Genomic DNA, 20,805 nt, shown 5'->3' with positions numbered 1-20,805 from the left:
GAAATGCATGTGGCAGTATTTAATTATGAAATGTTATAATGCATCAGTTATGAGATTTCATGATGATTGCAGCTTACCTTTATATGATTCAACAACACAACTTACTTTCAAAGGGTTCAACAACCCTACCTACATACTTGGGGAGAGAAAATGGACAGAAATGGCAAAATGCTAAGAACTGTGTGATCTAGGGAGTAGGGTCCCCAACAAAATACCGAGTGTGTGTGAACACCGCTGCTCCTCGCGGAGCCACCCTGGAACCTGCCGCCAACCCTGGGAGTCCTAGGATGGGCCCGTGCCGACCACCCCAGGCTCCCGCCCCGGCTCGCCTCCAGACCCCGTCTGGGCATGCGCCGAGGCCCCGCGCGCCCGCCCCGCCCCTCGGGCGTACGTGAGCGCGCAGAGCGCAGGCGCGCGGCTCCCGGCTGCACGCGAGACGCCAGCTGCGGGAAGCGGAGGACGACTGAGGTGCCGACCTGAGGTGATGGAGCCGCCGAAGGTGGAAAAGTTCAGCTCCGCCAACAGGGGAAATGGGCTGCGCGCCTTGGTGCAGCTGCGCCCCGGAGAGCTGCTCTTCCGCTCGGATCCCTTGGCGTACACGGTGTGCAAGGGGAGTCGTGGCGTCGTCTGCGACCGCTGCCTCCTCGGGTACGTACGGAGCGCCCTCGCCCACCCGAGTCCGGGGCGGCGCGGGGAGACATCGTGGGGCCGCCCGCCGCGCGAGTCCGCACGGCCGTGGGTGCGCCGATATGGGGGCGCTGCCCCGATGCGCAGCCCCGCGCGGTTCCCGGAGGCGCGTCGCGGCTGACAGGGTGCTGCGTGCCGGGCATTGGGGGCGTTCCGGGCTCAGCCCTTCCAGCTCTGGTGGGGGGGGGGGGTGGTGCGGTTTGCGGAGCTGGACCCGCTGACACCCCCGCCCGCCCCCGGGCTGCGCTAGGAATTGGAGGGAGCCGGTGGGGGCAGAGCTGAGGGGCGGTGTTGCGCTGCGGGTAATTTTCCTGGGGAACAAAAAGTCTGTGTCCTGGGCGGCCCTGGAAGTCACAATGGGCGGGGGTCGGGGTGGGCGGGTGCAGGGGTGCGTAAAAACCCGGCCCAGGGCTGAGGCCCCGCCAGCAGAGGACCGGGCTTGCGGGAGGCGGAAGAATCTCGGTGTTTACAGAACCCGTTCCAGGGTCCAGGTTGTGTGTGGCCTGGGGACCCGTGGAGATGAACGGGACATCCTTAAGAATCCTGAAGGAGCACATAAGTGAGAGCGAGAATGAATTGCAGCGAATGAGAAGGGCTGAAATAGAGACGCAGCAGTGCTATGGGAGCACGAGTTACTGAGGGTGCGTGCAGCGCTGTGCGCGTCATGGCTAACTCTCAGCCACATAGCGGGCTGCGAGAGTCACAAGCCTGAGGCCCTGGGCGGATGTGAAGGGCTGTGCGAACGCAGGTTGTGGGAATATGCAGTGCACAGGCACAGTCATGGGAGCTGTAGCCAGGCAGCGAGTGTCGCTGAGCTCCGGTGGTATGCCGGAGGGGAGAGCTCTCCAGGACTGCTCTTGCAGACCGCTTAGCCTGGGGTTTGGGTGGACGGGGGTGAGGAGGTGGTTGCGGAATTCAAATGGGTGGGTTGACCATTAATCTACCAAGGCCTGGGGCGCCTGGGTGGCCCAGTCCGTTAAGCGTCCGACCTCGGCTCCGGTTGGTTCAGGTCATGATCTCACGGTTCGTGAGTTCGAGCCCCGGGCCAAGCTCTGTGCTGACAGCTCGGAGCCTGGACCCTGCTTCGGATTCTGTGTCTCCCTCTCTCTCTCTCTCTGCCCTTCCCCCACTTGCCCTCTCTCTGTCTCAAAATAAATAAACATTTTTGGGGCTCCTGGGCGGCTCCGTCAGTGAAGCGTCCCACTTGGGCTCAGGTCATAATCTTGAGGTTTGTGAATTCGAGCCCCGCGTGGGGCTCTGTGCTGATGGCTCAGAGCCTGGAGCCTGCTTCCGAGTCTGTGTCTCCCTCTCTCTTTCTGCCCCTCCCCCACTTGCTCTCTCTCTGTCTCAAAATAAATAAACATTTTTGGGGCTCCTGGGCGGCTCCGTCAGTGAAGCGTCCCACTTGGGCTCAGGTCATAATCTTGAGGTTTGTGAATTCGAGCCCCGCGTGGGGCTCTGTGCTGATGGCTCAGAGCCTGGAGCCTGCTTTGGATTCTGTGTCTCCCTCTCTCTGCGCCTCCCCACTCACGCTCTGTCTCTCTCTCTCTGTCAAAAATAAATAAACATTAAAAAAATAAAATCTTACCAAGTCGTAATTTGATTTGTAGTTGAGGAATTTATTTAACTTTCGTATTTTAAGATCACTAAATAACAGTTGTATCTGTATCTTCCTGATGTAACCACAACAGCAACAACAAAAAATCTGTTGAGGAGAGAGCACTTTGAAGTTTTTGTAAACTTCAGAACTTATAAAAGTTTTGAAAACAGTTAATTCCTTTGAAGACTTAACTTTTGAGGTGCCTGGGTGGCTCAGTGGGTTAAACATCCTACTCTGGATTTCAGCTCAGGTCATGATGTCACAGTTTGTGAGTTCCAGCCCCACTCAGGCTCTGTGTTGGTAGCCAGGAACCTGCTTGGGGTTCGCACTCTGCCTGTTCCTCTGCCCCTCCCCCACTTGTGTCCCTCCCCCCCATAAATAAGTAAACATTAAAAAGAAGAGACTTAACTATTTGCTGAAGTCCCCCACATTGAAAGTTACACATTAAAAAAAAAACAAACTCATTTATTTATTTTGAGCAGGGGAGGGGCAGCGAGAGAGGGAGAGAGAGAGAATCCCAAGCAGGTTCCCCAGTGTCAGCGTGGAGCCAGACGTGGGGCTCCATCTCAGGAACCATGAGATCATGACCTGAGCTGAAATCAGGAGTCAGATGCTTAACCAACTGAGCCACCCAGGCGCCCTGAAAGTTACAGATCTTTAATTCTTATTCAAGCAAATTGGAGACTTGGGCTCTTCATCCTGCTGAATCATCTGTGGGTATATTTAGAGTTTGAAGGTAGTTAGTCCACAGTAGGGAACTTGCTTGATGAAGAAGGTGTGGGTCATCTTCCAGATGAAATCAGACTGGCAACGTTATTTAGTAGTTGGGACGGAAACGTTTTGGAATTAATACATGACACATTATTAACTGAATTATCAGAGCGGAACTTGAGTCATATGACACACAGAATTGTCTCTTTTCCAAAGTAGACTACACAGACCCAGTCCTTTGTGGGTGGGATGCTTCTTTATTTACCATACTATTTCATTCCTGTTGGCTATCACTCATGTTTCTTATTGGCAAGAAATTACTTGTTAGTTATGCTTTAAACAAAAAAGGAATTAAAAAGGAATTAAATGCAAGAGCATTGGGGAGATCGTAGCATTGGTTTGAGGTCTGGAGGAGCTCCAGTTCTGCCAGTGGGCAGGAACCAAGGAAAGTTGCACAGTCAGGATTACAGTTCAGAAGCAGCTGGGGTTGAGACCCGGGGAGTGGGTCACTTTTGATGCTGTCTGGTAATACTGGTTTTTACGGCATGTGTTACCAGCACCTTGATCCTGGGCCCTGCTGCTGCTGCCACTGCTGCTTGGGAAACTGGGTATTGCTGGAAAGTTGCTTTCTCAACCATGTTTCTTTGTGGTATTAGCTTCTGATTCAAAATCGTCAGTGGGTGTCTTGGATTGGCTGGGATTAGGTCACTGCCTGCATCCTAGCTGCAATGGAATTTGAGAAGGTGAGTATTAGGCCTTTTTGGCTTTTAGGAAAGGAGGCAGGCTCTGTTTCCACCAATGTTCAGATAGTGGGGAAATTAGCAAACATAAACATAGGAAAAGGGATCTCAGTAAATGCCAAGCATCCAAACTAAAACGAACTAAAGGAAGTTTTATACTAACTTTTAGTTAGTTAGTTAGTTAGTTAACTAACATTTAGTAACGCTCTACACAAAAAACACATTTTGGATTGCTAGGATATATTCACTTGTGCTGTCATACTAGGTGCTCTGTTGAACACTTCCACGTAAGTGGTTGTCGTGTTTCTCAAGTTTTCTACCACAACTGAATGACCCATCACTCGGATAAAGTTTCTGTGTTGTCATCTTGTGAGTGAAATTCATTCATCCTTAATTGTATGTATTAGGTAATCTTTCAATTTTTGAGACCCTAATGCCTGACACATAGTAAGCTTTTAGTTTGTGTTACAGACATCTTGTCGAATTTTCCTCTAGCTGTCCTTGCCCTTCTGTCTTCCTTTTGAATCAAGAAATGGTGGGGCGCCTGGGTGCCTCAGTCGGTTGAGCATCCTACTTCGGCTCAGGTCATGATCTCGCAGTTGGTGAGTTCGAGCCCCGTCTCAGGCTCTGTGATGATAGCTTAGAGCCTAGAGCCTGCTTTGGATTCTGTCTCTCTCTCTCTCTCTCTCTCTCTCTTTCTCTCTGCCCCTCCCCTGCTTGTGCCTGTGCGCTATCTCTCAAAAATAAGTAAGTATTAAAAAAAATTAAAAATGAAATGAAAATATTAGTTTGTAGCAATAACAGTTTTGGGGTGGAGGTGGCAACATAAAATAACAGATATTTATTATAATTACTTTATTACTTCACTCTACCTGATTTCCTTTAGCCTTGGGGTATTTGAACAGTGCTTTAGTTCTTGCCTATTTATTTATTTATTTATTATTTTTTTATATATTTTTTTATTATATGAAATTTATTGTCAAATTAGTTTCCATATGCCTAGTTATTTTTATTAACAGAGAAACTTGAATTTGCTTCATGGCTTCCCTTGCTTTTTTCCTCTCATTAAGGATTGGCTTCTGGTTTTTTATGTTGCGAGTGAAAAAAAATGAAGTTTATAAATTGGGGAAGGATTAAATGATACGAAATTGTGACCTGAAATAATTTATATTATCCTTTTTCTGTATTCCTCACCTCTTTAGTTTGATAGCTGGAACAGATGGACAAACAGGTTATTTGTGTTTTCTCTTTTGGTAAATGCAGCATATAAAATTTCATTTTTAATTATTTTGTTTGTAGAACTTACCTGTTTAGTGACCTAACTCTCTCTTGTTATGTCCTTGGAGCCTAGCACACAGGAGATGGTAACTGTTGAAGTTGTGAAAGGATAGTATTTTAGGGAATTTTAAGTCACTGTATGTTTGTTTTTGGTTTTCGAAAGTTCCAAGTTGCCTGTAGCTTCCTATCAAGAACTTCCTCTGACATACTCTAATGATAGTTTCTTCTATGGGCTAAGGAGGATATGATATCTCTTCTGTCATTATGGCTGAACTTGAGGCTAGTGCCTCTCAGGAGGACGGAAGATGAATTGGAAATGGAAAGTCCATCTTTTTCAGCCCTGAATTATGGGAAGAAGGGGGACAGAGGTAGGGAAAACAGATTGTGAGAAATACATGTTTTTTCTTTTTTCTTTCTTTCTTTCTTTTTTTTTTGGAAAGATTTTACTTTTTAAAGAGTAATCTCAATAACCTGGCAATCTAGAGTCCCATGGTCCACTGAGACAGGCAGCTGCTCCAGAAATACATGTTTTGAGCTTCCTTGTCTGGCCAAAGTTCTGGGGTTAGGATGAGGGTGTTAAATAGGTTGAAGGGACAGTCCAAAGTAGAAGGCTTTTGATGGGGTCTGTGGCTGGTTCTGTCAGTAGAGCATGCAACTTGATTTCAGGGTCATGAGTTCAGGCCTCACATAGGGTGTAGGGCTTACTTAAAAAACAAACAAATAAAAAGCTCGAAAGGAGAAAGTCTTTGGCTGTGCTCCTTGTTTGGAATCTCTAGAGGGCATAGCTATGTGGGTTAGTGCTGTGACAACACGGGGATAGAGCACAGTAGGGGTAGAAGGAAGTGGATAGATGGATGGATGAGCCTGGGGAAGCTAAATAGTTCTCATGCCACTGTGAGGGACGTGGAGGAGCTGAGAGTCCTGGTAGACAGCAGGCATCATACCATTCTAGACTGAAGGTCAGGATCATGGATACAGGGGTAGGAGCAGGCATGACATCCCAAAAGGTGAGATGAGATGGCACCAGTCCAGCCATGGGATGTGATCTCCTCTTTGCAGCAGAGCTCAGTGAGCATCCACAGAGACACGAAGATCCTAGGTCTTCTTGCCACCATAAGGATGTCCCTTCAGCCCCATTTGGATAAAAATTTACCTGAAAGCAACTATTTAAACCAGCTCTGGTAAGGAGATAAACTTAAATGTCTGAATATTAACTGGAAGAGACTGACATATTATCTGGCGAATTTTAAGTTTCTGGCCATTTCCTAGGGTGGGTGTTCGTAAGGAAGATTAGATTAATTATTAGAAAAAACAGCCCTATGTTCATGATATAGACTTGATCTGTTCTAGAAAATAAAGCAGCTACATTTGAGTTACAGTGTGGATAGATATGACCAGGCAATAAAGGGCAAAAAAGGAACAGTGTGTGGTGAGATGATGTAATCCATCTTGGCTAAGGACTGAACCTAGCATGGAGGCAGGAATACCTTCATGTACTGAGGTAAGAAGAAGAGTGCCAGAGAAGGCAACGGTGGTGATTGAAAGGTTTGAGGACAGCTAGGAAAGTGACTAGTCTTGCTGAGTGACTCAGTCTTAGAGAAGAGAAGGTTTGAAATATTCTAGAAGAGTGAATTGCCTAGTGAAATATAGTAGGATAGCTTGGGCATGCCGAGAGCAGTCAGGGGAGGGCTTTTTTCTCACCCCGCGGTCAGCTAGCTACTTGACTGTGAGTTAGGTTTACCCAGGATTGTCGGGTTAGTTTAGTGGATGGAGAGTGGGAGAAGGAAGTTGAAGTTGTAGGCAAGGCAGGGATAATCAGGCACCATGATTTTTGAGCAAGGGACTTAGGTCATAAGGAGGGGAGGGTGATGGACAGTGGGCTGGGATGAAATCCGTGGATTAGGGGACAGGATGTGGTCAAGGAAGAGGTGGAGTGGCCAGAGTGGGCTGACTTGATGTGCATATACATGCACGTGTGCTTTAGAAGTGGTGTGTGTGTGCTGGAGCAAGAGGGTTTAGGGTGTGGCAGAAGGTGGCGGAGATAGGGGAGAAGATTGTTAGAATGAGCAGGAAACTGAGAGGCGGAGGTGTTAGATGAATTTTCTAAGTGAAGGTACCAGGAACGTTAGGCATTGGAATGAATAGTTTCGGCAAAGGCAGAATTCTCACATTGGCTTCCTAAGCCAAGATTTAAGGGCCTGTGGAGAACGAGCCAAGTGGAGACAGATGGGCACTCACCTCTGTTCACGTAATGGGTAAAAGGCATTCTGTGGGTTTTCAGCTGGTTTAGTGAAATAAGTCAGCAACAGGTGCTGGTGAACTGTTGTTGTGTTATAGACTCTTCTTGGGAAGGGGGGCGGTGGGCTTTGGAGGTTGAAGGAAGGACCTCAAAGAGTAGAACCTTGAGAGATGGCCTGAAGTCAGGACTTGCAGGTTCCTGGGCACTGGCTAGTGGATATACCTGAGCATCAAGGAAGGACTGATAATAAGGTGGGGGGGAAAGGACTCTATGGATATGAATTCCATTTTTCTTTTTGAGTGAGAGTTATAATTCCTGTTTCTTTTGCTTCTTTTTCTTCTGCAAGGAAGTTTGGGAAAGGGCTGTATGGCAGAGTTCTGAGCCTGCACACATTTGGTCCATGTGAATGCCACAGCAGAGGACATTCTTAATCAGACAGGACGACCTGCTTTGTGGATAGCAGTAAGTTATTCTTCAGACAGTCTGGTGATTGTTCAGAGGTCTCATGAACAGAGCAACTGTGGGGACAGGGGTGGAGATCGGTGCCTGGAACTCAAAAGTTCAGACTTCCCCTCACCATGGTCATTGTGGCTTCTGCTGGTACAGAGTGCCCAGTTTGGGATCCTGGGTTTCCCCACATGGCAACACATCTTTGGGACCAGCCAGCCAGCTGGTGTCAGGTTTTTATCATAGACCCTTTTGTCATGGGAAGGATCACTGATTTGTTCGTATTGAAACATTCTGTTTTTTTCCCCCTGCACTTTGATTTGCCTTTCTCTACCTGTGCTACCATCTCTGAAACCTACTAACAGTCTTCTGTAGAGCTTCTAAGGTTGCCTCAGACCTTCACAGAAGGAGAATTGAAGCAATGGATTAATGTCTGTGGTTTGCCTGCTATTGACATATGCTGTCATTTGAGGTACCTGATACCATAGAGCAGTGTTTCTCAAACTTTTCAGTGTCAGAACCCACTCTTAAAAATTGGGAAGGATTTCATAGGAGAGTCTTTAAATAAAAACAGTTATTTAGGACTGAAGAGGCTTTACTTACGTGGCTATCTCTATTGACTTTACTGCATTAAAAAAAAAACTGGTAAGTTTGAAAATATGTATTCAAACATAATTATTACATTTTAACAAAGTTTTTAGTGAAACAAACTTTTTCCTTAAAAAACATTTTTTTTTTTAGTTTATTCATTTATTTTGAGTGAGAGAGATAGTGAGTGAGGGAGGGAGTGGCAGAGGGAGAGGGAAAGAGAATCCCAAGTAGGCCCTGCATTGTCTGCGCAGAGCCCGACGTGGGGTCTGATCCCACGAACCGTGAGATCATGACCTAAGCCAAAATCAAGAGCTGAACGCTTAAGTGACTGAGCCACCCACGCGCCCTGGGATGGTGATTAATGTGGATTATCAAGGGAAAGTAAGAGAGCTACCTTCTATTTACTTGTCACCACGGTATGTGACGATTGAATATTATTACTCAGTATCTAATATTCATTACTATTAGCAACACCAGGCATGATTTTAAGTGCTTTATTTTGTGTATTATTTCACTTAATTCTCATGATAACCTGAAAAAAGTGTCTATTATGTTCCTTATAAACACAAATATGGACTAGAGAACATTCATACACTTGTAGGAGTGCATTTTTATAGTACCTGTAAAAATTGAGCACTATATTTTGTTGACCCTACTTTTGTAATTCTGACAGAAATACAAATACCAGTGGTTGTACAAGGATACTTATCATAGCAGTTTGGTAATTAAGAAGGGAGAGAGAATTTTAATGTTTAACAGGGGACTGGTTAAGTTATGGCGTAGCCATATTGTAGAATACTGTCTAGCTGTTCAGATTGATAGATCCATATGTACAGATGTGGATGGATGTCCATGACGCATTCCTGGGTGAATACAGTTGTAGGACAATGTATGTATTTCCTGTAAATCTTTGTGTGATCGTATATGTACTTGTGTGTATAGAAGAAGTTTGGAAGAACACCCCGGAATTCTAATACTTCTTGAGAATGGGACTTGGAGGCGGGAGGGAAGATATTCCTTTGTACTTTTTATATTTTGTATTTTTATCCCAGTCAAGCTTGTATTCTTTTTTGTAATTAGAAATTTAAATACACTTTGAGAAAGTCTTTCTTAGACTTTGTTTCATTTGAAATTGTATAAAACAGTGTGTGCAGCTTGGGCTGAAGATGTCTTAGAAACACTTTCCAGCTTATGTCCCATTTTTTTTTTTTTTTTTTTTTTTTTTGAAGCATCAGTTGATTAGACTGAGAGTGAACCTCTTGCTAGAAGGTGAGTAAGCTCACTGACTGGCTGGTCATAGGCTTTAGAGTTTGAACTAAGGAAGGTAGAACTGCTGCCAGTCCTCATGATAGTCAGCCCCTGTGTGAGCCTGGTTATTTAACTTTTCCTTGGTATTCCTTGGTGTTCTCAGTATCCATTACTAAACTTTACTCATTTTCCTCAGTGAGCACACAAGATGACTACATTTCTCAGCCTCCTTTCAGTTTGATTGGGACCCTGTGACTCATTTTTGGCCATGGAGTGTGGGCTGGAGGTTATATAAGCCATTTCTGGGTCTGCCATAAAATATCCTGTGCATTCTTCCCTCTCTCTTGCCTTGTGGAGGCCATGAATTGAGTTGGAGAAACAAGCATGAGTCAGAGCTTGGAGGAGAGTTGCTCTGATGAATTGCCCTACATGCATCAGATTTAGTAGGAGCTAGAAATAAATCTCTATTTAGTTGAGTCACTTAGAGCAGCTCACTTAGAGCAGCCCTTCTTGAACTTTAATGTGCAAATAAATCACCTGAAGATTTTGTTCAAGTAGATTCTGATTTGGTAAGGTCTGGGTTGGGTATGAGATTTTCCTTTCCTTTCCTTTCCTTTCCTTTCCTTTCCTTTCCTTTCCTTTCCTTTCCTTTCCTTTCCTTTTTTTTAATTTTTAAAGTAATCTCTACACCCAACATGGGGCTTGAAGTCACAACCCCAAGATCAAGAGTTGCATACTCTACTGACTGAGCCAACCAGGCACCCTGGAATTCTGCATTTCTAACAAGCTCCTAGGTGATGCTAAAGCTGATCACATATGAGTAGCAGAGACTTCAAAGGGTTAAATTAGATGACATATAGCCCACTGTAAGTATTCAGTAAGCACTTACCAAATGGATAGGATAGCATCCTGAAACAGCTCATATTCAGTGAATATGAGGAAAAGCAACTAGGGACTCTGCATTTATAATCAAGTATTTGAATTATTCCTAAGTATATATCTATTGTCTTATGTATCATGGGCTGTGAGTTAGTTTTAGTATTATGTGTGCAGAAAATATGTGAAATTAGAACCTGGAGTTATTTGTAAGATCATTTTGAACATTTGCCTTTTGACATACCATCATTTTGGTGTTTCAAATTGTTACTTGTTTCTTTTAGCTACTTTCATGGAAAAGTAACCTCTTCTCATTATAATTAAAATTTTTTTTTATACTTGTGTTTGGCAATAATTTCAAATTTACAGAAAAGTTGCAAGAATAAGAATGGGACAAAAAAAATATGGATTCCCTTTACCCAGATTAAATTATTAACATTTGATATCATTTACACACTCCTCCCTGTCCTCCCTTAAGCCCCCATCTTTATCCACATGTACATATGTTCTTTCTGATTATGTAACTTCCATATATCCTGGCCCTTTATCCTAAATAATGTGTATACTCAACAAGTAGGAAAGTTGTATCTTTAACTTCAAATTTAACATTACCATAATACTTTACTATCTGTATTTCCGTTTTGCCAGATGACCAAATAATGTTCTTCATAGTATTTTTTCCCCTTTTTATACAGGGTCTAGGGTCGTGTCTTGTATTTATTTGTCTTATCTTTGGCCTTCTTTAACATTTCACAAGTTTTCTTTGTCATTGAATATTGACTCCCCCTCCCCTCCCTTTCTCTTCCCCTCCTCTCCTTCTCCCACCCCCTCCCTCTCCCTCCCCCCCTTTTCCTCTCCCCCTCTTCCCCTTGCCTCCCTGTTCCCTTCCCTTCCGTTTTAATATAACTTTCCTCATTTTGGGTTTATCTAGTGTTGCTTCATGGTTAGATTTGGTTATGTATTCTCAGCTGTGATGGTACATGGTTGGGGTATCCTTAGGGTATCCTATTTGGAGGTTCACAAGGTTTAGCTGCCTTTCATTGGTGGTGTTAAACCCAGTCAAGCTGTTGTCTTGTTTTCCACTGTGTGCAGTGGAAACATCTCCTAACTAATCATCTCCTAACTAATAATCTGTGGGAAGACATTTTAAGACCATGGAAACTCCTGTTCATTAACATTTCTCTCTAGATTGAGCATCCATGGATGATTCTTGATTGAATCTGTGGTATGGCATTTGCAAAATGCTCATTTTCTAACTACAGCACTCCCCCCACACTTAGCAGTTAGCATTCAGCTTAGCATTTTACCATAAGCAAGGGCACATCCTTCTTCCTCATTATTTGTCTTTTTATGAATTTCCATTTTTTCCACTGGTTTATAATTAATTGCATACCTAATTATTTTGGTGCTCAAATTGTACCAGATTTTTTTAAATGTTTATTTATTTATTTTTATTTAATTTTTTTTTTTTGAGAGAGGCAGAGTGCGAGTGGGGGAGGGGCAGAGAGAGAGGGAGACACAGAATGTGAAGCAGGCTCCAGGCTCTGAGCTGTCAGCACAGAGCCCTACGTGAGGCTCGAACCCACAAACTGTGAGATCATGACCTGAGCCGAAGTCGGATGCTTAACCGACTGAGCCACCCAGGCGTCCCTGTACCAGACTTTTTTAGTAGGAAAGCTTTAAAGGTGGATATTCTGTCCTTTAACTTTTTTTTTTTATGTTTATTTTTGAGAGGGGGGGGGGGAGAGAGCAAGTAGGGGAGGCGCAGAGAGAGGGGGAGACAGAGTATTCCGAAGAGGATCCAAATGTGGGGCTTGAACTCAGGAACTGTGAGATCATGACCTGAACTGAAGTTGGACGCTCAACAGACTGAGCCTTCCAGGAGCCCCCATTCCCCGCCTTTTTAAGCATTTCTTTACTTTCTGGTATAACAAATGTTTTAGACTTATCTGGTAATTATCCTGCCCAACCCTGGAATCAGTATATCTCTGAGGACTCCTGGATTCTTTTAGTGGGGAATGATATTGGATACCAAGATCTGATGCTGGGTGTGCTCACTGCTACTGGAATGTCTTTGCTTTGACCTTTTTAGCAGACAAAGTTGTGAAGTATGCAGGTTCATGAAAATGTGTGTACATATATACATATGTATATATGTATATATACTTTAGAATATCATGGGTTCACACCAATACTTTCAAGTCAGATTTGTCTCTTTAGGGTTCTTTCTTGCCTTTCTCCATTACATAATTGTATATTTCTTCTGCTTCAGTGACTCTCTTAGTAACAACATCAACCTGTTTACTCATTTATTGAACTCTGTATCTCATCTAAAATTGTTCCAAATTGTTACATCTACATATTAAAAATAAAAGCTCCTACTTGGTACTGAATTTGTTTACAGTGTACCTTTCCCTGCTGCTCTGCTGAAGACTGATAGTGTATAGTTAAATACTGTGCCCGTTTTGTATTCTTTCTCTTTTTCCCTTTAATGTATTTACTGGTATTAATTAGAAATATAATTGAGTTCATTTCTTTTACTTTGCTTTCAGTTTTAGATTTTCCTGCCCGCCTTTCTTGAAAGCAAGAGAGAGAGAGAGAGAGAGAGAGAGAGAGAGAGAGAGAGAATGCATGCCAGTGGGACAGAGGGGGAGAAAGAGAGAATCTCAAGCAGGTTCCACGCTCAATGAGATCATGAAATTATGACCTGAGCCGAAATCAAGAGTTAGATGCTTAACCAACTGAGCCACTCAGGTGCCCCGAATCTTTCTTATTCTTTTGTGTATGTTCCATAGTTTCTGATTTCCTCTGCTTGGCCATTTGTGTAATTTCTAGTATTTTGCAAATGTGAATAATACTTGTAATTAATAACCTCACACTTAAGTGTTTTGGTACTGTTACAGGTGTATATTCAGGGTAAATTCCTGGAAGTGGGATTGCTAAGCCAAAGTGTCAATACCTGTATGGGGTGGTACCATTTTATGTTTCCATTAGCAATGTAGGAGAGTGCTTGTTTCCCTCAGTTTTGTGGACTGAGTGTATTGTTAAGCTTTTGAATTTCTGCCAATTTGATGGGTGAAAAGTGGTATCTCAGTATAGGTTTTTTTTTTTTTTTAACGTTTATTTCAAGAGAGTGAAAGAGCACGTGCTCAACCGGAGGAGGGGCAGAGAGAGAGGGGGAGAGAGAGAATCCCAGGCTGGCTCTACACTGTCAGTGCAGAGTCCCCAACACAGGGCTCAAACTTACTAACTGAGAGATCATGACCTGAGCCAAAATCAAGAGTGGGACACTTAACTGACTGAGCCACTCAGGCACACATCTCAGTATAGTTTTAATTTGCATTTAAGTTGCATTATCATTAAAGTTAAACATCTTTTTTTTTTTAATTTATTTTTTCTTTTAAGCAAGCTTTATGCCCAATGTGGGGCTTGTACTCATGACTCTGAGCTCAAGAGTTGCATACTCCACTGACTGAGCCAGCCAGGAGCCCCTGTTAAACATTTTTTCATATGTGTAAAGGCCATATTTATATATTTTTGTGAATTGTCTGTATATATCTTTTGTCCATTTATCTGTGAGATTTTTGGTCTTTTCCCCCCCTTCGAATTTTAAGCACTTTTTTTGCACATTCGCAGTATTAGCCCTCTATCTTTGATAAATATTGGAAATACTTTCTCTCAGATTATTTCATTTAACTTTGATTATGATAGAGTAATTCACCCATGTTTTCTTTTAGAACTTGTATACTTTAAATCTTTACATTGAGATCTCTGATTCATTTAGAATTTGTTGTGTATGGGGCGCCTGGGTGGCTCAGTCGGTTAAGTATCTGACTCTTGATTCAGCTCAGGTCTTGATCTCAGGGTCTTGATATCAGGGTCATGAGTTCAAGTCTTGTGTTGGTCTCCACACTGGCATGGAGACTACTTAAAAAAAAATAATTTATTATGTATAGTATAAGGTATGGATCTAATTTTATCTTTTTCCAAATGGCTATCTAGCTGTCCCATCATGTGTTATTAAAAAGATTGGAGCAAATCACTGGGACAGAAAGTGTTCATATTCTAGATCATATACTAGTTGGCTCTAACTCTGGACTTTCTACTCTATTCCACTGGTCTGTTTGTATACTCATGTATCCATTTCTATTTTGTGAAGAGTTTTCAATTAAGAATAGGTGTTGAAGGGGCTCCTGAGTGGCTCAGTTGGTTAAACATCCTACTTTGGCTCAGTTTATGATCTTGTGGTTTGTGGGTTTGAGCCCTGCATCAGGCTCTGTGCTGAAAGCTGGAGCCTGGAGCCTGCTTTGGATTCTGTGTCCTCCTCTCTCTCTCTGCGCCTCCTCTGCTCCTAGTCTTTTTCTTTCTCAAAAATGAATTAACATTAAAAATTAAAGAATAGGTGTTGAATTCTGCTTTAGCATTTCATCATCTGTGGAGAGTCCTATGATTTTTTTTTTCTTCGTAGACTTAATGTCCCATTGTAAGTTTACTTAAGAAAGACTATAGAACCAAGTTATATATAAGTCTCCTTATATTTCAGGCTTGCTTGCTTAGGTAAAGAGCATCATCAAAATAAATCCGTGTTTCAGAAATCCGTGTTGTGAAATTTCCTTTATTTAAAAAACTTTTTTTAATGTTTATTTATTTTTGAGAGAGAGTGTGAGCAGAGGAGGGGCAGAGACGGAGGGAGACACAGAATCGGAAGCAGGCTCCAGGCTCTGAGCTGTCAGCACAGAGCCCGATGCGGGGCTCAAACCCACAAACTGTGAGATCATGACCTGAGCTGACGTTGGTCGCTCAACTGACTGAACCACCCAGGTGCCCCTGGAGTTTGCTTTAAAGTAATGTAGTTGGGAGGTGTTGGTGGGGGTATAGGTTGTGTAAGGTTAGCCATATGTTGATAATTTTTGAAGCTGGTTGATGAATGTGTGGGGTTCCATTATACTGTTCTCTGTACTTTGGGAAATGATTAATGCTTTCTATGATAATAGTAAAAGGAAAGAAAAGATAAAAGAACTGTCCTCAAGTGTCTGGTCATTTTTGATTAGTCATATTTAAGAATGAGGCATTAAAAAAGTTTTAGGTTGAAAAAGAACAACTCTGGGTGTCTGTTCAGATTCTTGCCCAGTGGGTATCTGTATATTTGGTCATCTGGTGTCTCCCAACTGTCAGGGTTATTCTCTGGGACTGGTGAGTTTTTCTAGACGGGGGTTATATCAATTTAGGGTTTGATCAGAGAAGCAGAATCACGGAATGACAAAGGTTAAGTGTTATAGAGATTACAGCTTACATAACTGTGGGGGTTGGTAAAGATGCTGTTGCTCTGCATCGTGGTGGCCCTCAAGTCAGTGGGGCTGGCAGAAAGAGAAAGCCAGATACCGAGTGGGGGGAAGCAAGAACACATTGGAATCCAATTGGAACTAATGAGGACAGATTGAAAGCGGTGTCATTCACTGCCTTCACCCTCAATGACACTGATGGCCTGCAGAAACTGCTAATGCTCTTTGCCACAGAACTGTTCCTGTACTGGGCTCCACAACTGGGAGGAGGTTCAGGAAGAGATAGGGGAGCTGAGGGCCTGATAGGTGCCCCAGGCCAACAAGGCAGGCCATTAGGTAGTGACCATGCACACAGGCTGCAGCAGTACCTGGCACCTGCGCAAACCCTGCACGCCCTGCAGAACGTAATGACGGTCGCTTTACTTCTGCTTTCCAAATGTCACCCGTCTTTTTTGGCCAACCTTAACCTAGAGTATACAGAGAAGAGATTTTAGGAATTGTAGTTCCAGCTTTCTGTGTTGCTGTGCTATAGAAGCCATCGTAGTTCATCCCTTGTCGACCATGCATACCTATTTAACTATCCTTAACCATACTTGGCGACTGTAGCTAGTTTATTCTTTCACCGAACTATCCTTTGCACAGCTGAAAACACTCACCCTCGCCTGAAAAGAGCACATACAAAATCCCCTTACCAGGGTTCCCTGGGTGGCTCAGTCGGTCAAGTGTCTGACTCTTGATTTCGCTTCAGGTCATGATCTCACAGTTCGTGGGCTCAAGCCCTGTCTTGGGCTCTGTGCTGGCAGTGTGGAGCCTGCTTGGGATTCTCTCTCCCTCTCTCTACCCGCCCCCCCCCTTTGCTCTTTCGCTCTCTCTCTCAATAAATAAACTTAAAAAAATTAAAAGAAATCTCTTTACCCATCCTTGGGTGATTTCGTTCCTCTTGCAGCTGAATCACGTTCTCCCTTTGATATTCTGTAACTTTGGTATTTTATAATCCACTGTCATTCTCCAAGATCCATCTGTCTTCTACATTGGCCAAACAGGCAAGTTAAGTGAGGATGTGAAAGTATTCTCCATCTTTGCATCTTTCTCAACATTGATGGTGGCAGTACGTCCTCCAGAAATTGCAGTATTGGTTTTGTTATACTGTTCAGGTAGGTAAAGGCATTCTAGTGGCTTCCATTTGTACTTTTACACCACAGTAGCTATTACTGTGTGCGTAAGGGAATAAGAGAGGGGATTCTGACAGTTGTTCAGGATGTCTGTTTCGACTATATATTTGGGGACTGAATATCACTGCAGGGTGGATTTGGGACCTATTGGACTCACTGTGAGGTAAATGTGAGCCCAAACTGCTTTGATCCTCTGACTTCCATACACTACTCTTTCTTTCTTTCTTTCTTTCTTTCTTTCTTTCTTTCTTTCTTTCTTTCTTTCTTTCTCTTCCTCTCTCTCTCTCTCGCTCTCTCTTTCTTTCTACTTATGAGACAGTGTGAACAGGGGAGGGGCAGAGAGAGGGAGAGAGAGAATTCCAAGCAGGCTCCACGAAGTCAACACAGCATATGGTGCTATTCCTGCAAGTTTGGACCACAATGGTAATTTTGGGTCTTCAGGAATTAACTTTAGTTCAGAGCTGGTTTCCAGTAGACCTCCCAAAGTCTGGTTATGTTGTCTTCCCCAGTACAAAGTCATCTCCTTTTTTTTTTTTTAATTTTATTTATTTATTTTGAAAGAGAGATCGAGTGGGGGAGGGGCAGACAGATAGGGAGAGAGAGAATCCCAAGCAGGCTCCTCCCTGTCAGTGCAGAGCCTGGTGTGGGGCTCGAACTACTGAACCGTGAGACCATGACCTGAGCCGAAATCAAGAGTTGGATGCTCAGCTGACTGAGCCACCCAGGTGCCCCAAAGTCATCCTTATAAATAGCTATAGATCTCTTTGGGAAGTCCAGGTGGAAAATTTACAGTATCCATATTTGGCTCTGTGGTAGCATTCTTCCTTTACGGGACCTGACCTTGTCTTCATTCCAGAGACTCTGGGTCTGTGAAGTGCCTCACATCTGGGAGTTGGTAGAGGGGCCATAACTTTCTTATTTTGGTGATTTAAGTCATACTTCTGTTTACCAGTTACACTATCAAGACTTAATTAGATTGCCCATCTATTTCAGTTCTGGGGACACTGATTACTTAGCCAATGTTAGAGATCTCTGCAGTTAAAACCTTTCTAGTTCTGTTTTGGCTGCCATTATGGTGTTCATTCCCACCGTGTCTTTGATGATTATGTGCTGCTACTTGGTCCCTGCTACCACAGGATCCCATCATCTCCTGCTCAATTTAGGAAGCCCAGTTCTATGGCAGGAGTTACCACTTTTATTCCTGGCTTCTCATGGCTAGCCATCACAGAGGTCTTGAAAGAGGCCAGGGTTCCTCTCATGAATATATTTCTCATAGCTTGGTGAATGGAATGTTTTCTGGATCCTCCTGGGGACATGGTTAAAGGTAAGCAAGTCTTACATATTAAATCCACTCAGCATTCTGATCTCGTAAGCCATCAGATTCCATCTTCTTTAGTATCTAGAGAAGTTCTGATGTTTCACCTTCACTTAGTATAGGTCACCTTAGGGTCCAGCTTTCAGTAAACCAACCAACCAAACTGTTAGAGTCATTCCTAGCTGTTTGGGCCAACCTGTTGAGCACAGTTTCTGCTTAGCACACACATATCAGTGAATTCATCTTAATCCAGCATTATCTTCCACCTGAATCCAATACTCCCAACACCCTTAGGGTCCTTTCCTGTGTTCTTCAAGTTTTTGTTGATATAAATTGACAAAATCTTGCAATTCTTTTGGTGTGTAATGAGCCTCCCAATGCATCACACTTTTTAGCTTTATCCTTTGGGGTCTGCCAGGACTTGAGTGTCCTAGATCTAAAGCACTGAGAGGTGGTGGAGATAGTTCCTGAGGGGGCTCAGCAGTCCTTCACTCAGCCCTTACCATAGGGGAAGACACCCTCTTCAGAGTGTTTTTACTGGTAAAAGGAATTCAACAGAATTTAGGAATTCAGGCACCAAGTTTCATGGGTTTACATCCAAGATTTAGGGTCCCACTCCTTACCAGTTTCCTAACTTTATGTAAGAGTTAAAACGTGAGTTTGGAAATTCAGTTTACATTGTCACTCAGTTCCTGCTACTCCAGGTGTGGCGTGTGGGTCAGCAGCACCATTGTCCACGGGAGCTTGTTAGCAGTGCAGGTTCGTGCCACACCGCAGACTTACTGAATCAACATATCTCTGCTTCATTTAATTTCGAGCTCTCTGCGTAATGTGTATTTACTTTAAACTGAGAAGAATGGATTTCTGTAGGTACTTTTAAAGTTCTCAGCAGTCTGGTTATTTGATAAATGTTCCCTTTGAAAAATTTTTTGGGGATGCTGTGATTTGATTTCATGTTTAATTCTGTATATGCTACATCTAAAATTTTTGTTGGTCAAGTTTCAGGTGATTTCTTTCTCCTTTCCATCTGGGAGTTCCCAAGTAGTCTAATTTAGATGTGCTGCTCCCTCTGGTGGACACTGGGATTAAAAGCACATACATTTTTTTCAGTATAGTGAATTTGTTGTCAGCTATTAAAACTTAATATCCCTGAGTGATCATCTTCACGAACCTCCTTTCCAATCTGTTCTCAACTTCTGACATTCACCATAGCTTTTGTTTTGAATTTGAACCATAAAAACAAAATTTTGTCATAAGTTTCTATATAAAAGTCACCATAATGAAAGAACTCTGGACAAATCAACATGGTAATAGTGCCTTATTAATAGTGAGCCTGTTATTCATGTTAAAAGCGAAAAATCATGTTTGAAACTAGTTGTAAGATTGGAATTTGTGATGATCTGGGGGAGAATTGTGCCTTTGACCTATTTACAATGGGATTTATTACTACAAAATATTTTGTGCGGTGATCCCAACCCCCTCAGTTTTTGTTGTGATAATTACTTGTTAGGATGAAAATTATAAATGTTGTTGTGTGGAATAACCTTGTTTATCATATCTCATTCTAATCTTAGAATTCAAATGTTTGCTTTCCCTGCAACACAGCTACATTTCTGAACAGTTCCTGAAAAAGCACGTAACCCATTGGATAAACATCTTAGATATTTTATTTTAAAAGTAAAAATTGGGGGCACCTGGGTGGCTCAGTCAGTTGAGCGTCTGGCTATTGATTTCGGCTCAGGTCATGATCTTGTGGTTTGTGACTTTGAACCCTGCATTGGGCTCTCTGCTGTGGGTACGTATCCTGCTTGGGATCTTCTGTCTCCCTCTCTCTGTCTCTTTCCTGCACGGGCATGCTCTCAGTCTTTCTCTTAAAATTAAACATTAAAAAAATAAAAATTGACAAAGTCATTATTTACTTGTTTAAATACAGTAAAATCAAAAGGTATATTTTTTGTAAAAAATGTTTTCATGGTGATATATTTATTTTGAGAGAGAGAGAGAGAGAGAGAGAGAGCGAGAGAGAGAGAGCACGGTATCCTTTTTAAAAAAATGTTTTCATGTTGATATATTTACTTTGAGAGGGAGAGAAAGAATCCCACACAAGCTTCACACTGCCAGGGCAGAGCCCGATGTGGGGCTTGATCCCACAAACTGTGAGACCATGACCTGAGCTGAAATCAAGAGTTGGACACTCAACCAGCTGAGCCACCAAAAGGTGCCCAAGAAAGGTATCCTTTTTAAAGTTAACTTGTTGCCATTTTGTCTTACACATGGCATAGTCATGTGTAATTTTAAACATTTAAGGGCATTTATTTCATTCTTTCTTATTGCCAGGTAGTATTCCATTGTATATATAAACCACAGCTTGTCATTCATCAGTTGATGGACATTTAGGCTCTTTCCATAATTTGACTATTGTTGAGAGTGCCGCTGTAAACATTGGGGTACAAGTGCCCCTATGCATCAACACTCCTGTATCCCTTGGGTAAATTCCTAGCAGTGCTGTTGCTGGGTCATAGGGTAGATCTATTTTTAATGTTTTGAGGAACCTCCACACTGTTTTCCTGACAACGTGGATGGAACTGGAGAGTGTTAGGCTAAGTGAAATAAGTCATA

General features: G+C 43.0%; 1 protein-coding gene across 3 annotated transcripts in view; it reads left to right on the top strand.

The window, feature by feature from the left end:
- Positions 1-400: 400 nt before the first annotated feature.
- The window catches only part of SMYD3 (SET and MYND domain containing 3), a 684,046-nt gene continuing 663,641 nt past the window's right edge, over positions 401-20,805 (top strand). For 2 of the 3 annotated variants that reach the window (XM_053909416.1, XM_019422434.2), the window contains exon 1: positions 402-648. In XM_053909416.1, coding sequence (XP_053765391.1) covers positions 485-648 — 164 coding nt within the window. In that variant the 5' untranslated portion in view covers positions 402-484. Of the gene's footprint in view, positions 649-20,805 lie in introns of all 3 variants that reach the window. The other variant, XM_019422442.2, reaches the window with a different exon arrangement.

Source organism: Panthera pardus, unplaced genomic scaffold, assembly GCF_024362965.1.
Source record: "Panthera pardus isolate Hobbes unplaced genomic scaffold, ASM2436296v1 HiC_scaffold_21, whole genome shotgun sequence".
Taxonomy (NCBI): Eukaryota; Metazoa; Chordata; class Mammalia; order Carnivora; family Felidae; genus Panthera; species Panthera pardus.
The sequence above is the reverse complement of the archived record's forward strand: the minus strand, read 5'-3'. Positions and strand labels throughout refer to the sequence as shown.